The following is an 18,962-nucleotide window of genomic DNA, read 5'->3' as shown; positions in this document are numbered from 1 at the left end:
ATAGTAAATTCACAGATGTTAGGGTCGGAAGGGACCTCAATAGATCATCAAGTCTGACCCCCTGCATAGACAGGAGAGAGTGGTGGGTTCAGATGACCCCAGCCACATGCCCATCCAACCTCCTCCTGCAGACCCCCAGGGTAGGGGAGAGCACCACCTCCCTTGGGAGCCCATTCCAGACCTTGGCCACTAACTGTGAAGAAGTTCCTCCTAATGTCCAGTCTAAATCTACTTTCTGTTAGCTTACGGCCATTATTTCTCATGACTCCCAGGGGAGCCTCACCAATTCCCTTCTGCGCCCCCATGATGAATTTATAGGCAGCCACAAGGTCGCCTCTCAACCTTCTCTTGCGGAGGCTGAAAAGGTCCAGGTGCCCTAGTCTCTCCTCGTAGGGCTTGGCCTGCAAGCCCTTAACCATATGAGTGGCCCTTCTCCAGACCCTCTCCAGGCTATCCACATCCCTCCAGTTTAGTTAGTTTACTCCAGCCTAATAAAGGCACATGTGTAGACACCAAGACATTTACTGCAGCAAATTAGTCTATTGTGCATTAAACATCTTGTGTAAATGCACCCACTTAGTACTAACTGGAAAAGGAGCCTGAAAGTGCTACCCTTGCTTACCAACCAGCAGAAATAGGAAGTTTGAAGGGTGAAACAAGAAAAAGAGCAAGCCATTTTCTGATCATGAATCCAACTCTTTATTCTATGGTAGTTCACAGAGTATTATTAACTACTAATTATGTCTGCTAAAGATGGAGAAGATTTTTCTGGTGAGACGCCAGCCCAGGACTTATGATATCTGGATTCAACTCTCAGCTTTGCCACAGACTTTGTGACCTTGGGGGTTTTGTTTAATGTCTCTCTGACTTGGTTTCCCCTTTTGTAAAGAGGGGATAATAATGTTTCCCAATTTCACAGGACTGTTGTGAAGACAATTCCATTGATCTTATACCATGATGATACACTGCACAGAATGCATAGGTCACCAAACACCAATGCAAACTGTGAAAACATCAGGCATGCCTAGTACATTGACAGATCATTTATCCTTACACAGTGAAGGCTTTAGCTGGCATTCTACTGTAAACTGATTACTACAGGAGTCCTTTGGCATAACTAGGCAAGCTGGATAGCTAAACTGCAACTGTACACACTGCTTTGCACCAAATTCTGCTTCTCCAGAGCAAGACCTAACTAAAAATGTATTTGCCCTCTGTAAGGGAGCGATAAGGCTTGAAGGCAAGATGTTCATAGTTTCTAGGTAGGTCAATTAACAACAATACAATCCAGAGGCAGATTTTTTTGTTAGAGTTATTGTTTTATTATGTCTCCCAAGAACATTGTTTTGCTTTCTTTGGAGTCCTGTTGAAATGTTTTTGATCTCACAGCAGTGAGGAAGAACAGCTTTAAGGCACATTTGTGGTTTCCTCCCTACACACCCCGTTTATAACACTGAAATAACATCTATTCCAATTTTTCCCCCTCATAATTGTTAAACAGTTCCTGAACAATCAGGAGTTAAAGGGATGCTGTTACCAGCAATAAATCCTGTACCAGTAGGACTAACTCCAAAGTCGGGGCAGATCCAGAGGGGATTCAACGGTGTGATTGTACCTCCCTTCTACTGTACCACACAGTGAGCTCTCCTAACTCCTAGGGGAGCTGGGCAGGGAGCAGGCACAGAAAAGAAGGCTGCTTGCCACTGCTGTCCCTTTGCACAAATGGAGCCCTTGAGTGAATGGGGTTCCTGGGGGCAGAGTAGAGAACAGGTGTGGGGAGGAGGAACCTGTCCACTAGCCACTGTCCCTGGCTACCCTGGACACAGGGGGCAGCCCCAAGGGCTGCCTCTGCCTGATGTAGCCAAGGAGAGCAGCTGTGTGGGGTGCTGGGCTTGGCCAGGGGTAGTCCCCCTGAGTGGGGCAGAAGGGAGCAAGCATAGGAAAGTAGCTGTCCTGGGCTGAGCCTCTTGGTGGATGGGCAACTGGTGCCTCCTGAGTCAGGGGGGCACTTGCCCCCACCCCCCAGCGGTCAGTCAGCAACTGGTAGGGGGGGTCCCCCACTGCCAACTGCATTGACCGGGGGGGGTTCTCCCCGGGGCCGATTGTGCAGGATTGGTGCAATCAGCTGCAGGAGAATCCCACCCTGCCAGTCGGTGCGATCGGTCGCAGGGGAACCAGGGGGATCACTTCTCCTGGCGTCCCCACTTCCCGGCTGGCACTCTCAGGGGGACACCCTGCCTGTTGCCTAAGCGGGGAACACTGGCTGTCAGGGGTGCACCAGCACTCTCAGTCGCCACTGAAGCTGAGCACCCCATACTGTCGCTCTCTGCAGTGCAGTGGGGCAGGATAGCCCTGGGGCTCCCGTGATGCCTTGGTCAGCTCCTGCCCCCCGGATGGCCCTCCTGGGGTTTCATGTTGGGCCAGGGTCTCCAGCCATGCCTTACCCCCACCTGCATGGTCTGAGGGGTGGTATGCTGTGCTCCCCTTTACATTCAAATCTAATTAAATCTTGGAGACTTCAGACATATTCAACATTTATCAAACTCCATTCTTTTTGAAATCACTGGACGTTTTAGAGTACTCTTACACTGCTGGGCAATTGCGAAAGGCCCCTTCCTCACTCTTCTGCACCTAGCTTGTGTTGGTTTTCATTCTTTACCTTCACTCTTTGGACTCTATATATTCTCATGCTTGCATTTCATACATTTTGGCGCAGTGAAATAAGAGTAGGAGATTCAGTTCCACATCATTAGTGACACACAGCAGTGCTTGGAGTAACATATTGTGAGGAAAGTTTAGATTTTAAATATCTGTTTTCAGTCCCATTTTTTTCAAAATAATGAAAATATTTTCATTTACATGAAATCGTGTAACCCCATGTTTCTCTCATATTGTTTTGGACCTAGAGCTTCTTGAAAACTTCCCTCTGAAACATACAAAATACTTTAGAACCTCCCACTTGTTACATTTGATATTAGTTTTTCAAAGCAAATTCAAAAGCTTTGTCTAATACATGGAAATGACCTGGGGCAGGGTACAGTTGTTAAACCTTCCTGAGACAAACTGTGCAGTGGAAGCATGAATTGCCACACAACTCAATGAGAGGTGCACTTCTCTGAGAGCAAATTTTAACAGCCTCATATCCAACGAGACATCTGGATATGATGCCACATTGTTTTTTGCTTGGTTGCAGTCTTAAGTAAGATACAACTCTGCGGGTAAGGACTGATAAAATTATTTGGCCTAGTAGTTAAGCAGACTTACATGTGCCAGAGACTGAACTCTAAAGATTTCCCAAATGTGGAGAAATTCTCTAACGGGTGAGGACCAGTGCACAGATCTTCTACTACCATTTAGTACTAGGAGGGCAGAGAAAGTTGCTGTCTGGGCAAAAGAAGTGTATAAACAGTTAAGGGCACTTCCAGGGTAGTCGTTTTGCCCCCTGGCAGCTGTGCAGAACATACCTGTTTACTCCAATCTCCCTTAGCTGGCTCCTCTCTCCTGCCTGCCATGCCTTGATGTTACCATTAGTATGTTGTTTAGGAGGCTGCCTCTAGGTGAACAGGCTGAGGGTGCCTTGCTGCCCTTCCTCCTGGCCCTCTCTACTCTGTAATAGGGCTAGGGTTCCCTATTCCAGGCACATTATCAGGTGGCCAAAAACTACTGCAGCTCCACTGACTTTAGCACAGTGACACCAGTTTATATATTTATGTCAATTAATAAACTGGCTTAGAGAGGGGTTTTTTGTTGTGTTTTTGTTTATGTTTTTTATTTTGCATTTGAAGAACAGTTGCTGGCTCAAAGAATACTAAGAAAAACCCATTAATTCCTGCTAAAAGAGGCCATCATATGTTTTCAGCATTTTGGCTTCTCTTCCTTCCCTCCCCCAGGAACAAAGAATGAAAACAGAGTCATGTGTTACTTTGAAGCCTATCTCCTCCTGTTCCCTGTTCCCACATCTAAAGTAAAACTCCTTCAATCAGCACATTACAGTGCATAACTGTGGGGAGGATTATGATTCCAGCTGAGAGAATACGAGTAAGGTTCAGATGAGGTCCTAAGCAAGAATGATGCTAATCTCATGCTTTCATATTTAGTAAGAAAGAAAAGGGACCAATCTCTGCACCCTTTCCAATATACAGCCATCAACAGAATGCTTTTTTAAATGGAACATTTCTTAAAATTAGCCATGAATTACCAGCTGCAATTTTGCTAAGTTAGCACTCACTGACAGATCAGAGCTCAACCCAATTACCTGACATGTTTTTATACTATTTAAAACTCTTGCTGGGACAGTCACCAAGCCTTGCAGTAGTGAGAGGAAGGTGCAGAGGAGAATAGGATGACCAGGCTGTCAGTTCTCATAAAACAGTGGGGACTTTACAATCTGTCAGTGCTGCTGCCACTACTGCGCTCTCAAAGCAAAGAAGCCCTGGGAGTCAGTGAATACATTAATACAGAAAATACAGACCCCCTCCAAATAACTAACTTTTTCAGTGTTTTATAAAATGCATGTAGTAAAAAAAAAAATCTTCTGTTTGTTCTGTTCAACTGCACAGCCTGGAGGTACAGTTTTAGCACTGCACATGCTCAAAGAGTAATTATTATTGTAAATAAAAAAAATACTATTTCCTGAGCAGTGCAATTTAAAGTCACCCCTGGAGGATTCCTCATTTAAAATGTTGCCTATAAAGAATATTTTGCTAGTTAGAATTCCCAACCTCTCTGTATAAACTGCTGTTAGATTAGATGCAGCAGTGTATGAAGCATTGACTATTAGTGAGCTTGCCTGAAAGGTTGCATCAGGAATCCTAAAGACTATCATCTTTGGCTGTTCATATTGTTAAGTAAAATTGAGAACAATATGAATAGGATAAAGGCAAGGACCGCTTTCCTCTGCTCATTCAGGTCACATACAAAAGTCAGTCTTTTCTGAGACATTTCACAGTTCATAGTGGTAGAACTGACACTGAAAGACAACTATACAAATCCATACATATTCTCATCTCTCTAGTATCAATGTAGCCAACTTCAGCCTTTTAGTGAATTGTAGGCTTTGGTTGTCCGGTTATTGATGAAATCTGTCTTCTTGAATTCAGCCTTTGGAATGAAACAAACAAAAGAACTAATTATAATAAATGACAAGTCTGTAAATGAAGGCACTATAGGACAATGAGCAATTTCTAAGCACATACAAAGCATCTGAAACTTTCTGTAAAAGACTGCTCCAGGATTTCATTGGCTTCATTTACTTAAGTTATTCCTTTGGCTTGTTTGCCAGATTTACTTTTTGAAAGTGATTAGTCATGGTTAGGTTCTTTACTTTTTCATTTTCTAATAAATCACTTCAAGTGGATCTGTTTTTCAGAGGGCTCAGAACTTTCTGAAAACTAGATCTTAATAATTGTGTCTAACCAAAAAGTACAGATCTTGCAAACACTGTCCTTGCATCAAGGATTAAAATAGGAAACAAACAAAAGAAAACCCCTGGAAAGATGGCTTTATTTTAAATTTATGGGGGATTTTCAGAGGCTAAACAATAAATAAAAAAAGAACAGGGAAATTAAATTTGCAGGGAAGAGCCCCCTAAATGATGAAACAAGTTTAAATGACCCCCAGTGTGAAAAAAAACAAAAAACAAATGGCGAAAGAAGTGAGCTAGTTCATTGGCCAATTCAGTTATGGCTGATTCTTGTCTAATTTTGAGTATGCAGTTCCACTTGGCCAACACCCTTTCTTCGGCCCTGCCCCTTTGTTTGAATATAATTAAGACCTTTGATTAACGCAAACAAGTAAAAACCAAACCAAACCAAAACCAAGCCAACCCCCACCCCCAAAAACCAACCAAACCGAATCAAACCAACCAAATCAAACCTATCCCCCCCAAACCCAACCCTGACTGCTTTTTAGAAGGTGTAGGTTCCCTGCTGGCCTATCTTTGCTTTTGTTGGTGTCATACTCCCTTCATATCAAATTAGGTCTGTCCATGCTAAATAGATATCTGCTCAGGTGTTGGTCAACATCATTGCTACTGTGGCAGAAGGGAGTATTATCTACATCAACTTTGGCAGCACACAGAAAGCTCCAAATAGATACCCAGTGGGAGCTGAGCATTTATTAACTGGAATGATTCAGCATGTACACATGGAAATACCAAATTAAGACTAAACCCCCACTCTTCTTTATGGTAGTAACAGAATGGTACACTTACCAATAGTGCAGACCTACTTGATACTCTGTTACAACAAATCACATGAGTGAAACTGCAGAAAGAAACTGCTTTGGAGTTTGAAAAGTCCAGTTGAACACAGTTGTACTAACTCAGACCTTACCTTTTTGTAGGCACTGTGGAGATCAGTGTGCAACCACAAGGAGTACAGGAGGACTGAGGCAGCTCTGCCAGCTTTGTTGAATGTAGCACTGCCATTTGTAAAACAAAACCCCCATAAAATACAGCTAACATTGCAGGTCATGAACAATGCACGTGGACTTAAATAGAACAAACACTTTACAACACAATCACTTAAAAACAGTTGCTCCTTCATTTTGAACCTAAGAGCTGAGTTCTTTCTCTCAGCTTTCTTAACAGACCTCATGCCATCTTTCTCAGTGAACATAGTGGCAGTGTTTACATGAGATGCTGACTGCGAAGTAGCTCATTACTACTGTGCAATAGCATCATGTGGTGTGAAGCATGACGTGATGCTACTGCACAGCAGTAATGAGCTACTGTGCAGTCAGCATCACCTAAATGCTGCTTGGTGATGCTACTGTGCAGTAACTCCAGTTACTGCAGTCATTTAATGCTTGTGTATACCAGTAGTACATGACTGTGAAGTAATCACTGCACAGTCAGTGCCTTGTGTAGATGTGACCAGTGTAAAGAGTACACCTCCTTGTGAGCTATCAGTGGTGATGTGCTCTGCAATCATAGGGAAACAAAGGGGCCTGGAGCCTCCTATTTAAGGGTATTTATACCGTTTAACAGTGCTCCCCAGCAAGGAGCTCCCTGAAAGGCCCCAAGTGCTGGTGAGAGTAAACTTTCATTATTTTATGTATTTTATTTTATGTACTTGTCGGGCAAATTCACCCTTAAAACGTCTCTACTCTTTTATGAGAAAAGAATGGTCACAAAGAACAACTATAAGAGGGCTAGTCCTTCAACAGATAATTTCACTTTCTGAAGGACTATTTAAGAAGACAGGGGCAAGCAAGTTTACTCTTGGATGGAGTAATTATTCAAAAGGATTTCACTATATAACCCAGTGGGCATGTTTACCTGTGACGCTACATCGCTGTAGCAATGCACTATAGCGACGTAGCATCTGCAGGCAAAACCCATGATGCCACAGCTACATCACCACAGTACACATTATAGTGCATCACTATGGTGAAGTAGTGCCTAAAAATAACTGTGTGGCATGCACAGTGCAGTACTGGCTGTTAGTGCTTCCAAAAGGAAGTACTAAATGGACGGTGCAGTAACCATATAGTGGCACATGTACATGTGCCCACTATGTTCAACTGAATTAACATTTTGATTATTTAAACTGTGTATTAAGATATATTCTTTCCAGTGGATGTTGCTGCTCTTTTGTCATGGGGAATTATATAATGTTATAATGTTATGTTATAATGACTCACCTGTCACTTATGCTGATGTTCATAATCTTTGGAAGGCCATCACTATTTAGGAGAAGCCGTGCATTTTGGGAATTGTTTTGGGTCAAATTGTACAAGGTGTAGCAGATAGAAGCAGTGGTATCACTGACAACCTCATCAGGATTTGGGACAGAGTCAGGAAGTAGGGAGACCAAATCAGGTAAAACTTCTCTAGCTACAAGATGAAAACGAAACATGGAATCCAATTAAATATATCCTGTATATTCTACATTATACACACAACACATCATGCTTCCACTACCTGTGGTGCTGGGGGTGTGCTAACAAGTGAAATGTAATTTCATACTGAAGTGTATAATTGTATTTTATATGTAATTATAGGTATAATGATGTCTAGCTATAAAGATCACATGGCTTATATTTCTTAGCTAAGATATATTTTGTAGCTTTCTGGTGTCAATCAGACTAGCATAAATTAATGTTTCCCTCCAATAAATCAAGGATGAGGGTGCATGACTGAACTGAAATTTAATGAAGAAATGGCTCTAAAAATATTTTGCACTAATTAAGCCAGTGTGCACACAGCATCAAGGTTAGTGTAGCACTTGTATGTGGTCTGAGGTATGTATTAGTCATATCATGTGTGATGCTGAATTTCCTGTATTTTTGCTCAAGGCCCTGAATCCAGAACTTGCTTAGGCCAATCTCTGTTCAGAAAAACACTGAAACAGGAGCTCAACTTTAAACATGCTTAAGTCCCATTGTTTAAAAGCAAGCAGCTTGTTAGCAAAGCAGTGCCTTCCTGAATTGGACACAAAATTGGTGGGAGTGTAGGGGATTCAGCACATTTTGGGAGCTGAGCAGCAAGTTGAAGAATGGATCTCTACTAAAGAACTGATCAGGGTAAATTTTATGCTGGGTTGAGTAGGCAAGATGGGTAAAAATGGATAAGAAGCTTTCTGAGTTGAGTGAGTGCACTAGTGCAGTATCTTCTATGATTCTCAGGGGGCTTGGAGTTCTGCTGGATTGATGTGCCAAACATACCTTCATAGGCGGTATGATCCTCTAGCCAGGTGTATAGTTTAATACATTCTCTTGTTGTTAAGTACTATAGACGCCTATGATACAGAAAGAAGTCCCTCCCCTCAGCAGTCTCAGAAGGTTGCTGCAGTCAACAGTAAATGGTAACCTGCCTGCAATTCCTTCAATTGAATTTTTCCTCAGAAAATTAACACATGAAGTGAATACGCTTTGTAATACAAATATTATGTTATATAAAAATGTTCCATGATACAAATGGCTTTTGAAGAAAAACTAGAGAAAAAAGTTAAGAAACACACCTCTTCCAAAAATAACAATTTGTCTTTCTATAGTGCATCCATTTTATGTTCCAAAACACTTCACAAGCTTGTGTGTTTTAGGCTTCCCAACACTTCTGAGCTAATGTAGCACTGTTTTCTATTTTACAGATAAAACGCTGACTCGGAGAAAGGCTACGTGAATTGCAAGAAGATTACATAGGAAGCCTTAGTCTTTATGGAACTCAGATTTCTTCTTACTGTACCTTATTCATTATTTGAAGCATAGGAAAATCCTCCCTCTTAAAAAACTAAATGGATTCAAGTTTTCCCTTAATATTATCAGAAAATAATACAGGCGGGAGTATTTGATGAGGAATACATGATAGAATTTGAGCTGAGGTTCTCAATTTGGGCAAAACTCACATTTTAGGCAATAGAAAAGGCATTTGAACAAGGGCTGGCAACTATTAATAAGTCAAAGCAGGAGAACTGGAAGTAAAGAGAACAGAAAGTCTGGGAGGAAATGTCAGCCCTTTGCTTACCTATCTCATTCTGCAGAGAAATGTTACGAGATAAGTTCCTAAGCAATGAGACTGCCGTCTTCTTTACAACTGGGTAGGTCACATGTAGCATACTTCGAATACTTGGAAGGCCGTTTGCCTTCCGGACAATGGTCTGGGATACTGCAAAAGGCATCTGTCAAACGGCATACAACTTTACTGAGTAATTAACTCACAGAACTGCAGAAAATGTGTCGTCTCATGTATACGTACAACTGAGGTAGTGCAATTTCAGGTTTCTGGAGGTTGTGTGCAACTTACTAGTCCAGATTCTGAGCTACATGCAATCTGCTATTTAAAAGATGGGTGATCAAAAGCCTTTTTAGTGGCACTTGATTCTGGGTCACCTGGCCAGTCTTTGGTATGCACCAGAAAAGGCTGATGACAAGAGAAACACCTTTAAAAATAACTTGTCTGCCAGTGTGCCAGACGTTGTTTTCTATTCTGGGAGGAACTGTGGGATTTCATACAAAACCAATCACACGTTTACAGGCATATAAATGTCTTTACATATTTATTATACACACTGCTCCATTCTTGTCTGTCTCCTGTGATTAGCCACAAAAGGAAACACTTACACAGAGAGGCAACAGACTCTTTATCTGTCAAACAAAAAGTAGCCACAATGTTGAGCCTTGGCTTTCCCTGCCTCAATATTCTTAAGTGTCTTTTTTATCTATCTTTTCTTTGAATTTGCAACTTTCCCCCTGGGAGTCAGAGCTCTGAGCTGTAAGCAGAGCACGCTGCAGCCCTAATTGCTATGCTCCTAAATTGAAAGAAAAAAGAAAACACACAACTTACTGGTCCAGTACCAGCGGTGAGATTCTGGAGAGCTCCCAGGGATGCTTCCTGGGTGTAGTTTCTTGTACTTTTGGCTATTAAGGAGAGATATGTCCTAATCAGTGTGGAGTGCCAAAGTGATTCTACACCTTTGGGATTGCTCTTTTCCTCAGGCAGCGGGGTGTCCTGTTGCTTCTGTACAGTTAAACAGATCAGACCTTTAGCAGTGGTAACATCAAATGCAGTCTAAACCTGCCATTACTGCAACTTTTTATAAAGCAGTCAGTGGGAATAGGCTACTTGACACAGCTGACGAGAGACAGATCTATTCATGAGAACTGTGTACAATAGTAAGGTAAACTTGGATCTCCTTATTGCCATTTTCTATTTTAGTGGTGGAAGAACTTAAAAGAAATCCCAAATGGATGAAAAAAAAAAGCTGATAATCCTTTTCCAGGAAAAAAGGATTACCTCTGTATTTTCATCATCATTATTATCTCCAGTTATCTGGGTCAAATTTATGTAGCTGGACACATGTACTGTGGTACAACAAATATGTACAGCACAGGCCCTGTGTGCATAGCTATTTCTAATGATCACACTGAAAAAATCAGAAAACAAAGACCAGCCCCCCTCCCCCCTAAAAAAAGAGAAAAAAAAAGAGTAATATATTTCTAGGTGTGCCAGTCTTGACGTTCTGGACACAAACCCAGGGTGATTTTATTGTCTATTATTTTAATGTCATTATTGGTAATAAAAGACACAGGGTTGGATGAATACTATGAGATCTCCAACCTAAAGAGCCAGAGCCTGGAAGCCTGTGGCCCAGAAAGAGCCAAAACATTGAGGCAGCAGACAGGTTTGAGAAGAAAGCTCCCTCTTGCAACTTTGCCAAAATCAAACAACTGCCTCTGCAAAACATTTTGATGTTAATAGATCAACACTCTTCAATGGAAAAACCTTTCATCGGAGAATTTCCAGCCATTCCAACTTACAAATGAACTATGAGGCATAAATAAAAATGCATTTATGATTTTTGTTGCCTGCCTCAAAATCAGTGGAAGACAAATGACAACTTTTAACTTTTGTATATTTTTTATGTCTTTGAAATCATCTTTACTAAAGATACCCAAGAAGTAGAATATCAGAGCATCATAAAATACACAAAATTTGCATCGCAACCCATGCAAATCAATGATATTTTTTATATCATTGCAGCTTTACACTTGTTTGGAATATTTTCAGTGAATCAGATAGTACCAAAAGGATCTTGGAGTGGGGCGCCTTATTCTATGTCAATAATATGCATTATTTATACAGTCTCACAATTGTACAAAGCAAAAATCAAGACTCCAGCGGGACTGATTTTGCATCCACTCGTAAATCAATACTAGCTCTGCAGAAATCAATGGATTTGCAAATTTATCAGACTGTAACAACATGCCTGGGAGCTGGTACTCTGAAAATTAGCTACACTGTCTCCTGGCACATTTTGTGAACCCAACCCATGTTTTACAAAATTTGATTATTTAATAATATAAGGCTGTCTTTAGCCTCACAAAGTGGGCTTGTAGCCAATGGAAAGGGACTAAAGGGAAGATTCCATTTGGACATAAAGAAACTTAATCTCGCCCATGTTTTAGTTACTGGGATCAGGGTTAGGGCTGAAGGAACTGAGGCATGGTTTGAAGTGCCTTCAGCAACAACAAAAAGCAGCCCTGAGGTATGCCACCTTTGTAGTGCTCTCTTGTGAATTTTGCCAGACACCGAAACCAAGGATCTGGCCACTAGTATCCAAAGCATCATGTACAGATGTAATGCAATCCTGCCATCTTTTCAGGAATGTGCTCCATGCTCCTGAAAAATAGACTAGCAGTATCCCTATAGCAACAAAACCAATGCTTGCGTATCTTTAAAAAAAATAATAACTGAATGAAGTAATTCTTAAAAAAAGGGTTCCTTGTAGACTTTAGACTTTCATCAATAGGATATCAGACATTACAACACTAGCATAAGTGGTTCACAAATACATATATATTGCCAAATAATATTTATTTTGAAATAAGTTTGGCAGGGTCACACTACCAGTCAAGTTATTAAAAAAGAAGTACCCCAGGCCTGTCACACCTGCCATGCGAATACTATTCAGCCACTAAAAATATCGAATGGCAATTCAAAGTAAAACTGATCCATACTTTACCTCTTTCACTTTTCTGCTGCGTATTCCAAAGCAACCAAGTTTTTTCTCATAAATGGGGATACTTCTTCTGTGCATGTAGATGTGCTGAGAGTAACTGCTGGGAAGCTCTGACTCCAGCTGGTAGGAAAGGTTGTGTAGAATGCACACACCATTCTCTGTGGCCTGTTATAATCAAACAGTAAATGTCATTAAGGTTTTAAGTACATATGCAAGAGACAAGTATGGACATGGGACAAGCATCTGATTTAGAATCTTATATGCCCAGACATGGTGGCCTAAGAAAAAACTAGATCGTGGGCCACACCTCATTTCTGGTTGGTGAGAGATTTTTTTATCAGGCCTGTCAAGCCCTGTGGTGTCTCAGAAACTCAGAGGTGTTCATCTTGGAGATGGTATGAGCGCTATCAAATGCCACTGACTGTATGTAGCATTGGATGCTGGGTGACAACCCTAGATTGAAGGGAAACCAGCCCAATCTCTTCCTCCCCTCTGCCTGATGCACTAGTGCTCACTGGGGAGCAGCTTTGCAGCAGCCATAGGCTTCTCCTGAGAAAAGTGCTGTGCTACTCCTCCTTCACTCAGGGAGTGTCTACATGAGTATTTATGTGTGCTTAAACTTAATGCACCTTTGCTAAAGTAGCATTAACGTGATTTAGGCACGTGTCTATACACGGATGTGCTAATGAGCCTTAAGGCACATTAACTTTTAGGTGTGATTAGCTAAATCACATTAGCCCACATACAGATGTGTTAATGTGCATTAAGCCTCTACACATGAGCTAATGTGATTTAACTAATTGTGCCTGAATTTGATACTTGCTTTATGCAAGTGTCAAATTTACGTGGGATTAGCTTAAATTTGCCATTTTTAAGGCATATTAAGGGCATGCATGTGTGGGCATATGCCCTTAATGCACCTTAGAAATGGTCATTTTAGGCTAATTCTGCTTAAAAGAGGTATGTGTAGACATGCCCACAGGGAATGAGATTACACCCCAACGTGTGAACAGTATTGAGGAAAGGTTGTGGCCAAACCTTATTTATATCAGACTGATGAAATGCTGTCAGCAGTGGGTGGCTGTTAACATACACATGCACGCACCTTTTTTACATCTTCTCTTAACATGGCTGCAAAATACCCCTCATTTATGACATTAAACTACATCTAATGGGCTTAGTTCAGATGTCAGGGAAGCTACGGTTTAATTGAAAAGGACCAAGTGATCAGAAATTGCATGGAAGGCTACAGCTACTAATCACAGTTTGGCATTGGAGGGAGGAGTAGACAACAGGTAAGATAAGGTTGATGGCAGTTCTATATGGCATTGCCACTAATCCCAGAAAGACAATGACAATACCAGAGTCTTTCAGAGGGGATGTGCAACTTAGGTTGATTGCTTACTGAAAATGTGTGGGAAAGATGGGAAAAGTTACACTGTAGAGGGGACAGGATTCACAAGACATATGATCTCTTTACCCAGAAAATGGAAGTCCTTGCTCACTCTCTGCACCCTTTGGTGTAGGGTCTATATAGATCTGTTATCTAATGGTGGAATAACTAACAACTGTTGACATCACCTAGCCCACCTTAAAAATGAGGTGTGTTAATTAGGCCCCTTTCAGTTGTTACTGTAAAGTGCTTATATGATACAAGGATCCTTTTTGTTTCAATGTCTCACTGGCCCACTGATTTTGTGGGCTACTAAGGTCAACTGTAAAGGGTGGATACTGGAACAAGTGGTCCTAATACAAGTTCCTTTTTTTTTGAAAGGTATGGGAATAAAATGCTTGTAATATGTCTCAGTACCGAATGTAGTGAGAGCTGCTGGTATAAAAGTTATTTTCCCTGACATTCGTGGTACTGAATATTCCAGTTATAACAGCCATTGAGAAGACTTTGCCAAATATAGGTTTATGGTTTTTTTGTCAGTCATTCCTGAATATCTGTGTTTAAGAATGTCTTGGGCTTCCACTCCTGCCTCCCTCTTTCCCCCCTCCCAACATGCTTTCTTTCTGAAGAATCACCTTGTTATCAGGCTGATGGTCTGCAATAGTTCCTTGGATGTAATAAACAAGAGAATCAATCAAACCATCACATTCTCTCATTTTTTTCCTTCCTTCTGGGCCAGCAGAACTCATGTTTCTGTGCAGAAAGAAAGACATTGGTAAGAAAACATGTGTTATAGATTGCTTTTCTTCCACCTCAGCTAAGTTTTAGGAAAGATACTGAAGTCGTTGGTCTCTTTGCTGTAGTCACAAGATCATCTAAAAATGATCAAATAACACAAGCCTCTACTAACTCAAGCTGCCATTTTAAAACCTCTGAGCATTCCTTGACAATAACATAGGCAGCAGGAGGAGAGGTGAACTTGCATGGATAAAATAAGTTCTGAAGAAATCTTCACCCAAAAGTTCAACTGATATTTTCTTAGAGTTCACATATACCGTGTAGACTGTTTCTGCTTTCCATTTCCAAAGTTTGCCACAGAACAATTTTATGTTTGCCCAGTTAAATGTCATTCATTTTAGAGTCTCAATTTTATGGGACCCAATTGCATATAAAACCTACAACTTCATCTATGCTTTTGTTGCCTTGAGGCTAGACTATTCTAATGTGTGCTATGTGGGGCTGCCCTTGATGACCATCCAGAAACTGCAGCTGGTGCAGAACATGGTGGTCCACTTTCTAATGGGAGTGGTCTCCAGTGCTCCAGAGTCTGTACTGGTGACAAATAGCTTTCCAGGTGCAATACAAGGTGCTGGTTTTGATTTAGAGAGCCCTAAATGATCTGGGCCCTACAGACTTAAGGGACCACCTTCTCTCATGTCACCTTGATCCCTAAGGTCATTTAAGAGTAACCTCCTGCAAGTAACATCTCTGGGCCAATTTTGCTGGGCCAAAAACATGAGTGGTCATTCTTGTAGTAGCTTCTTTGCTTGGGAACTCCTTTCCCTTTGTGGCCTGCCAGAGCCCTAGCCAGCCTTGGAAGACCTTTTTGGGCAGACATTTTGCAAGTAAGGTTAAGTTGCGGGTATTATTTGAAGAGTATTTTCATTATGCAAGTGTGTGTATACACACATACCCACACGCACACGCGTGCACACACACACACACACCTTAGGGCTGTGGGAAGCTTTGGGTGCTGATTCGATTCAGAAAAGATTGGGTCCGATTCAGTGGCCGAAACTCCAAATCTGAATCGATTCAGGGGACCAATTAAAAAGTTCAAATTGATTCGAAGCTCTCCAAATTGCTTCAGAAAGCATTCAGAGACCTTGTGTTATTTGGGCAGTCCCTGCTGGTTACAGCAGGGAGCTGGACCCAGACTCCGAGCTGGTAAGTAGGGGGCAGGGGAGGCGACCATGGGGGGGGATCCCTGCCAGGCCCCACCCCCTACCTGCTCCCTCAGCCCCTCTGAGCACCCCCCAACCCCCACAAGCTCTCCCAGCTCTCCCCATGGCTGCCCTGCCCAGCCCCAACTCCCGGTTGTTTAAAAAAAAGCCCCAACTCACCAGGTGCTGCCAGGCGGGGGGGGGGGCACGATCCCTGCTGCCCCCATTTCTCCATGCTGCATAGGAGGCTCTACCATGAGCCCCCAACACCTGCCTGCTCTCCTAGCCACCCCATGGCTGCCCCGCCTGCCCCAGCTCCCGACCCTTTAAAAAAAAAACACCCCAAAATACCTCAGACTCACTGGCTGCTGCAGCAGCCTTGGGGCTTCTGGGGGCTCATGACAGAATGCCCCCCATGCAGCTTGGGGCAGTGGAGGGCAGCAGAGATGCCCTGCTTGACTGGCAGCTCCTGGTGAGTGGGGGCTTTTTTTTTTCAAAGTCCAGGGAGCTGGGGCAGGCGGGGCAGGCATTGATGGGGCTGGAAGAGTGGGCAGGGGATGGGGCCTGTCTGATTTGGAGATTCAGCTGATTTGGCAGCAGCCAAATCTCCAAATCAGATTCGGCCAAATTGATTTGGGACAGTGATTTGAATCACCAGATCGAATCACTGTCCCCTGAATTGGCTGAATCCAAAGCAAATACTAGCTGCTTCGTGCAGGCTTTATATACATGTATAAAATTTCCTATTTTATCAGCTTTTATACGCCTTTTTGAGGGGAAGGGAGGAATATAAACTTAATAAATGAAAAAACTTCAAGAAATATTCATTCCTATTATTGAATGTGGTCTGAATTAGAGAATGCTGAAGTCATAAATCTAAGCCTCATTACTGAGGCCCCAGGCAGCTCTTTTGGCTAGAGACTGTATGCCATACCATGTTTCATGTTCCTTGTTTGAAAATAACGTTCAGTACATCCTGATATCAGAGCTTGTCTCAAACAGAGAAACAAAAAAAACTCCTTTAAAATCAGTCATTCAAAATAAACATGGCCAAACATTTAGAGCCAGCAGGCTGCAAATTATGGTGGTTTAGAATTCTGTTAATGACAGGTAGCTGATGGGTTATGGGTTCAAAAGCCTCCTCGAGTTCACATATAATTAAATGGACGTGATGTCTTATCAGCAATGTTTTCTTGAGGGGTTTTTTGTTGTATTTTTGCCTGTGGTAGCATTCACTTGGATATTATATTATAACTTTCATTTTACTTGATGTCATATTTGTTCTTAGTATTCATATTTATAAAATTATTTGCGCTCATGATATGATACAAAGTAGAATTAAAATCAATATTATTCCCAGGGACTACCATTGCTTTGCAATTCAGTTTTATCTAGACTCAGAAACAGGTCACCCTTTCATCACTTGATTATTATAGTGACAGAAGTATGTGTAACAGTTATGTTTGTGCATAGCAAAAATAGTTTCAGGGGCACATAAGAACTAAAAAAAATCCCATACAAATGATAAGCATGGAGTTTCTGAGATGAAAGACACTTCAGCTGATTTGAAATTGTGTTTTGTCACAGTATGTTAACTTAAACTCACTGCCCCACAACTGTCCTATTTAGACTCTGTCTTATTTTTAATGATTTTGATGTTCCACCAGTCAAGCTATCCTTTGTCCTGCAATTCTGCTGTCTGCTAGCTGCTTTTGGTAATGAAGCTCCTTTAAATTCATTCCAGTGAAACTATACTTGTTTTTGATTCAATGTTAAACTGAATAACACAGCCTTAGAGGATTTGTAAAGCTTCTAGTTTATTTTTAACTGGAGAAAAAATGTGTTGTATTATATATAATGATATATATCACCACCCGTACTCCCTTTTCAAAATTCTAGATCTGCCCATGTGTGTAGCTGTTCTGTCCAAGGAACAGGAGAGAAAACAAATTATGACTCACAGGCAGAACTCAACCCTGCTCCAGGCTTGTTCTGGGAAGTAAGTAACCTATCCATCCCCTTTTGTATAGCAGTTGGCTCTCTATTGTGAGATCCAGCCAGCTGAATGTGTGTGCAGGTGTGCAGAGTGCTCAACTCTCTCTCTCTTTCTCTATCCCCTTGGTTTCACAATTTGAGCAGAGGACTAAGTGGGGCTGAGGAAAATTAATTCCTCTTACTGTTGTACATGGCCAAATAGGAGCTGTGAGCATCTCACCCCCAAAAGGGCCAGGATGGGAGTCCTTCAGCTTTGCCCTGAGTACAGTTGGTGGAAATCACAGTCTGCATGGCTGGGCAGCTTCAGAGTACTAGCTCCTTGGAAGGCTTGGGATCCTTAACCAGCCTGCAGCCTCCATGGGGGTGCTGTTGCTATGGACCCTGCAAACTGAGTTCTTTTCCAGCCTGCCAGGCGTATTTCTGACATAAACTTGCTTGTGCATTATCAGAAATTCATCACATAGATATGTTTTTGTAGAATATTCCAGTTTGATGAGTCAGCATGTTCCAACAGAAAACTGTTCAGCTGGAAAATTCCTACCAAGTCTACTCCTGAGCCAGCGCTGAATTATCAATGCATCGTAATGTTAGAGCGTACAATGCTGCTTGAGGTATTCTTCTTTGGATGATTCAGATCTGAGGTTTGCATCACTTGTAGTCATTAAAAACTTCATGGCACTTCACATCCCCCGCTACCCCCCCAACCTATAGAAATGTGAGTACTCACTAGTCTGGGTAACTCTGCCCACCTAAATGTCTTATTTTATTTCCACAAAAAATATATTTGCTCTCTTTCTTCTACCATAACCTTTTGAATTAACTATTATGGTGTGCTGTAGCTAAAGTAGGCTTTCCATACCTCATCAAGACCTTTCTAGAGGCTTCACCAAGGCTAGGGACACACATTACACATACACCAGTTTAAGTGATCAGAAACTGATTTAAACCTGTAACAGAACATATGTTCAATGCATATAAACCAGTTTGAAAATAGCTGAAACCGGTTTGAGATAAACCTGGTTGAACGTAGTCCGACTTAACTGATTTAGGACAAACTGGTTTATGCAATGTCTGTCCCAGACCCTTAACTGGTTTAAGCTAAACCAGACACCCCCAGCATCCCAACATGCTCTTGGGGATGGGTGGGGCTCTCTGCTCCACAGCAGGTCT

General features: G+C 41.9%; 1 protein-coding gene across 1 annotated transcript in view; it reads right to left on the bottom strand.

Annotated features, from left to right (window-relative positions):
- Positions 1-682: 682 nt before the first annotated feature.
- PKP2 (plakophilin 2) overlaps positions 683-18,962 on the bottom strand; it is a 76,406-nt gene continuing 58,126 nt past the window's right edge. The window contains exons 7-13 of the mRNA XM_090043324.1: positions 14,490-14,607; positions 12,465-12,626; positions 10,286-10,459; positions 9,467-9,620; positions 7,645-7,837; positions 6,333-6,420; positions 683-5,100 (exon numbers count right to left, since the gene is read on the bottom strand). Coding sequence (XP_089899450.1) covers positions 5,032-5,100; positions 6,333-6,420; positions 7,645-7,837; positions 9,467-9,620; positions 10,286-10,459; positions 12,465-12,626; positions 14,490-14,607 — 958 coding nt within the window. The 3' untranslated portion in view covers positions 683-5,031. The remainder of the gene's footprint in view (positions 5,101-6,332; positions 6,421-7,644; positions 7,838-9,466; positions 9,621-10,285; positions 10,460-12,464; positions 12,627-14,489; positions 14,608-18,962) is intronic.

This window comes from Crocodylus siamensis, chromosome 4 (genome assembly GCF_052110815.1).
Source record: "Crocodylus siamensis isolate JL-2025a chromosome 4, ASM5211081v1, whole genome shotgun sequence".
Taxonomy (NCBI): domain Eukaryota; kingdom Metazoa; phylum Chordata; order Crocodylia; family Crocodylidae; genus Crocodylus; species Crocodylus siamensis.
The sequence above is the reverse complement of the archived record's forward strand: the minus strand, read 5'-3'. Positions and strand labels throughout refer to the sequence as shown.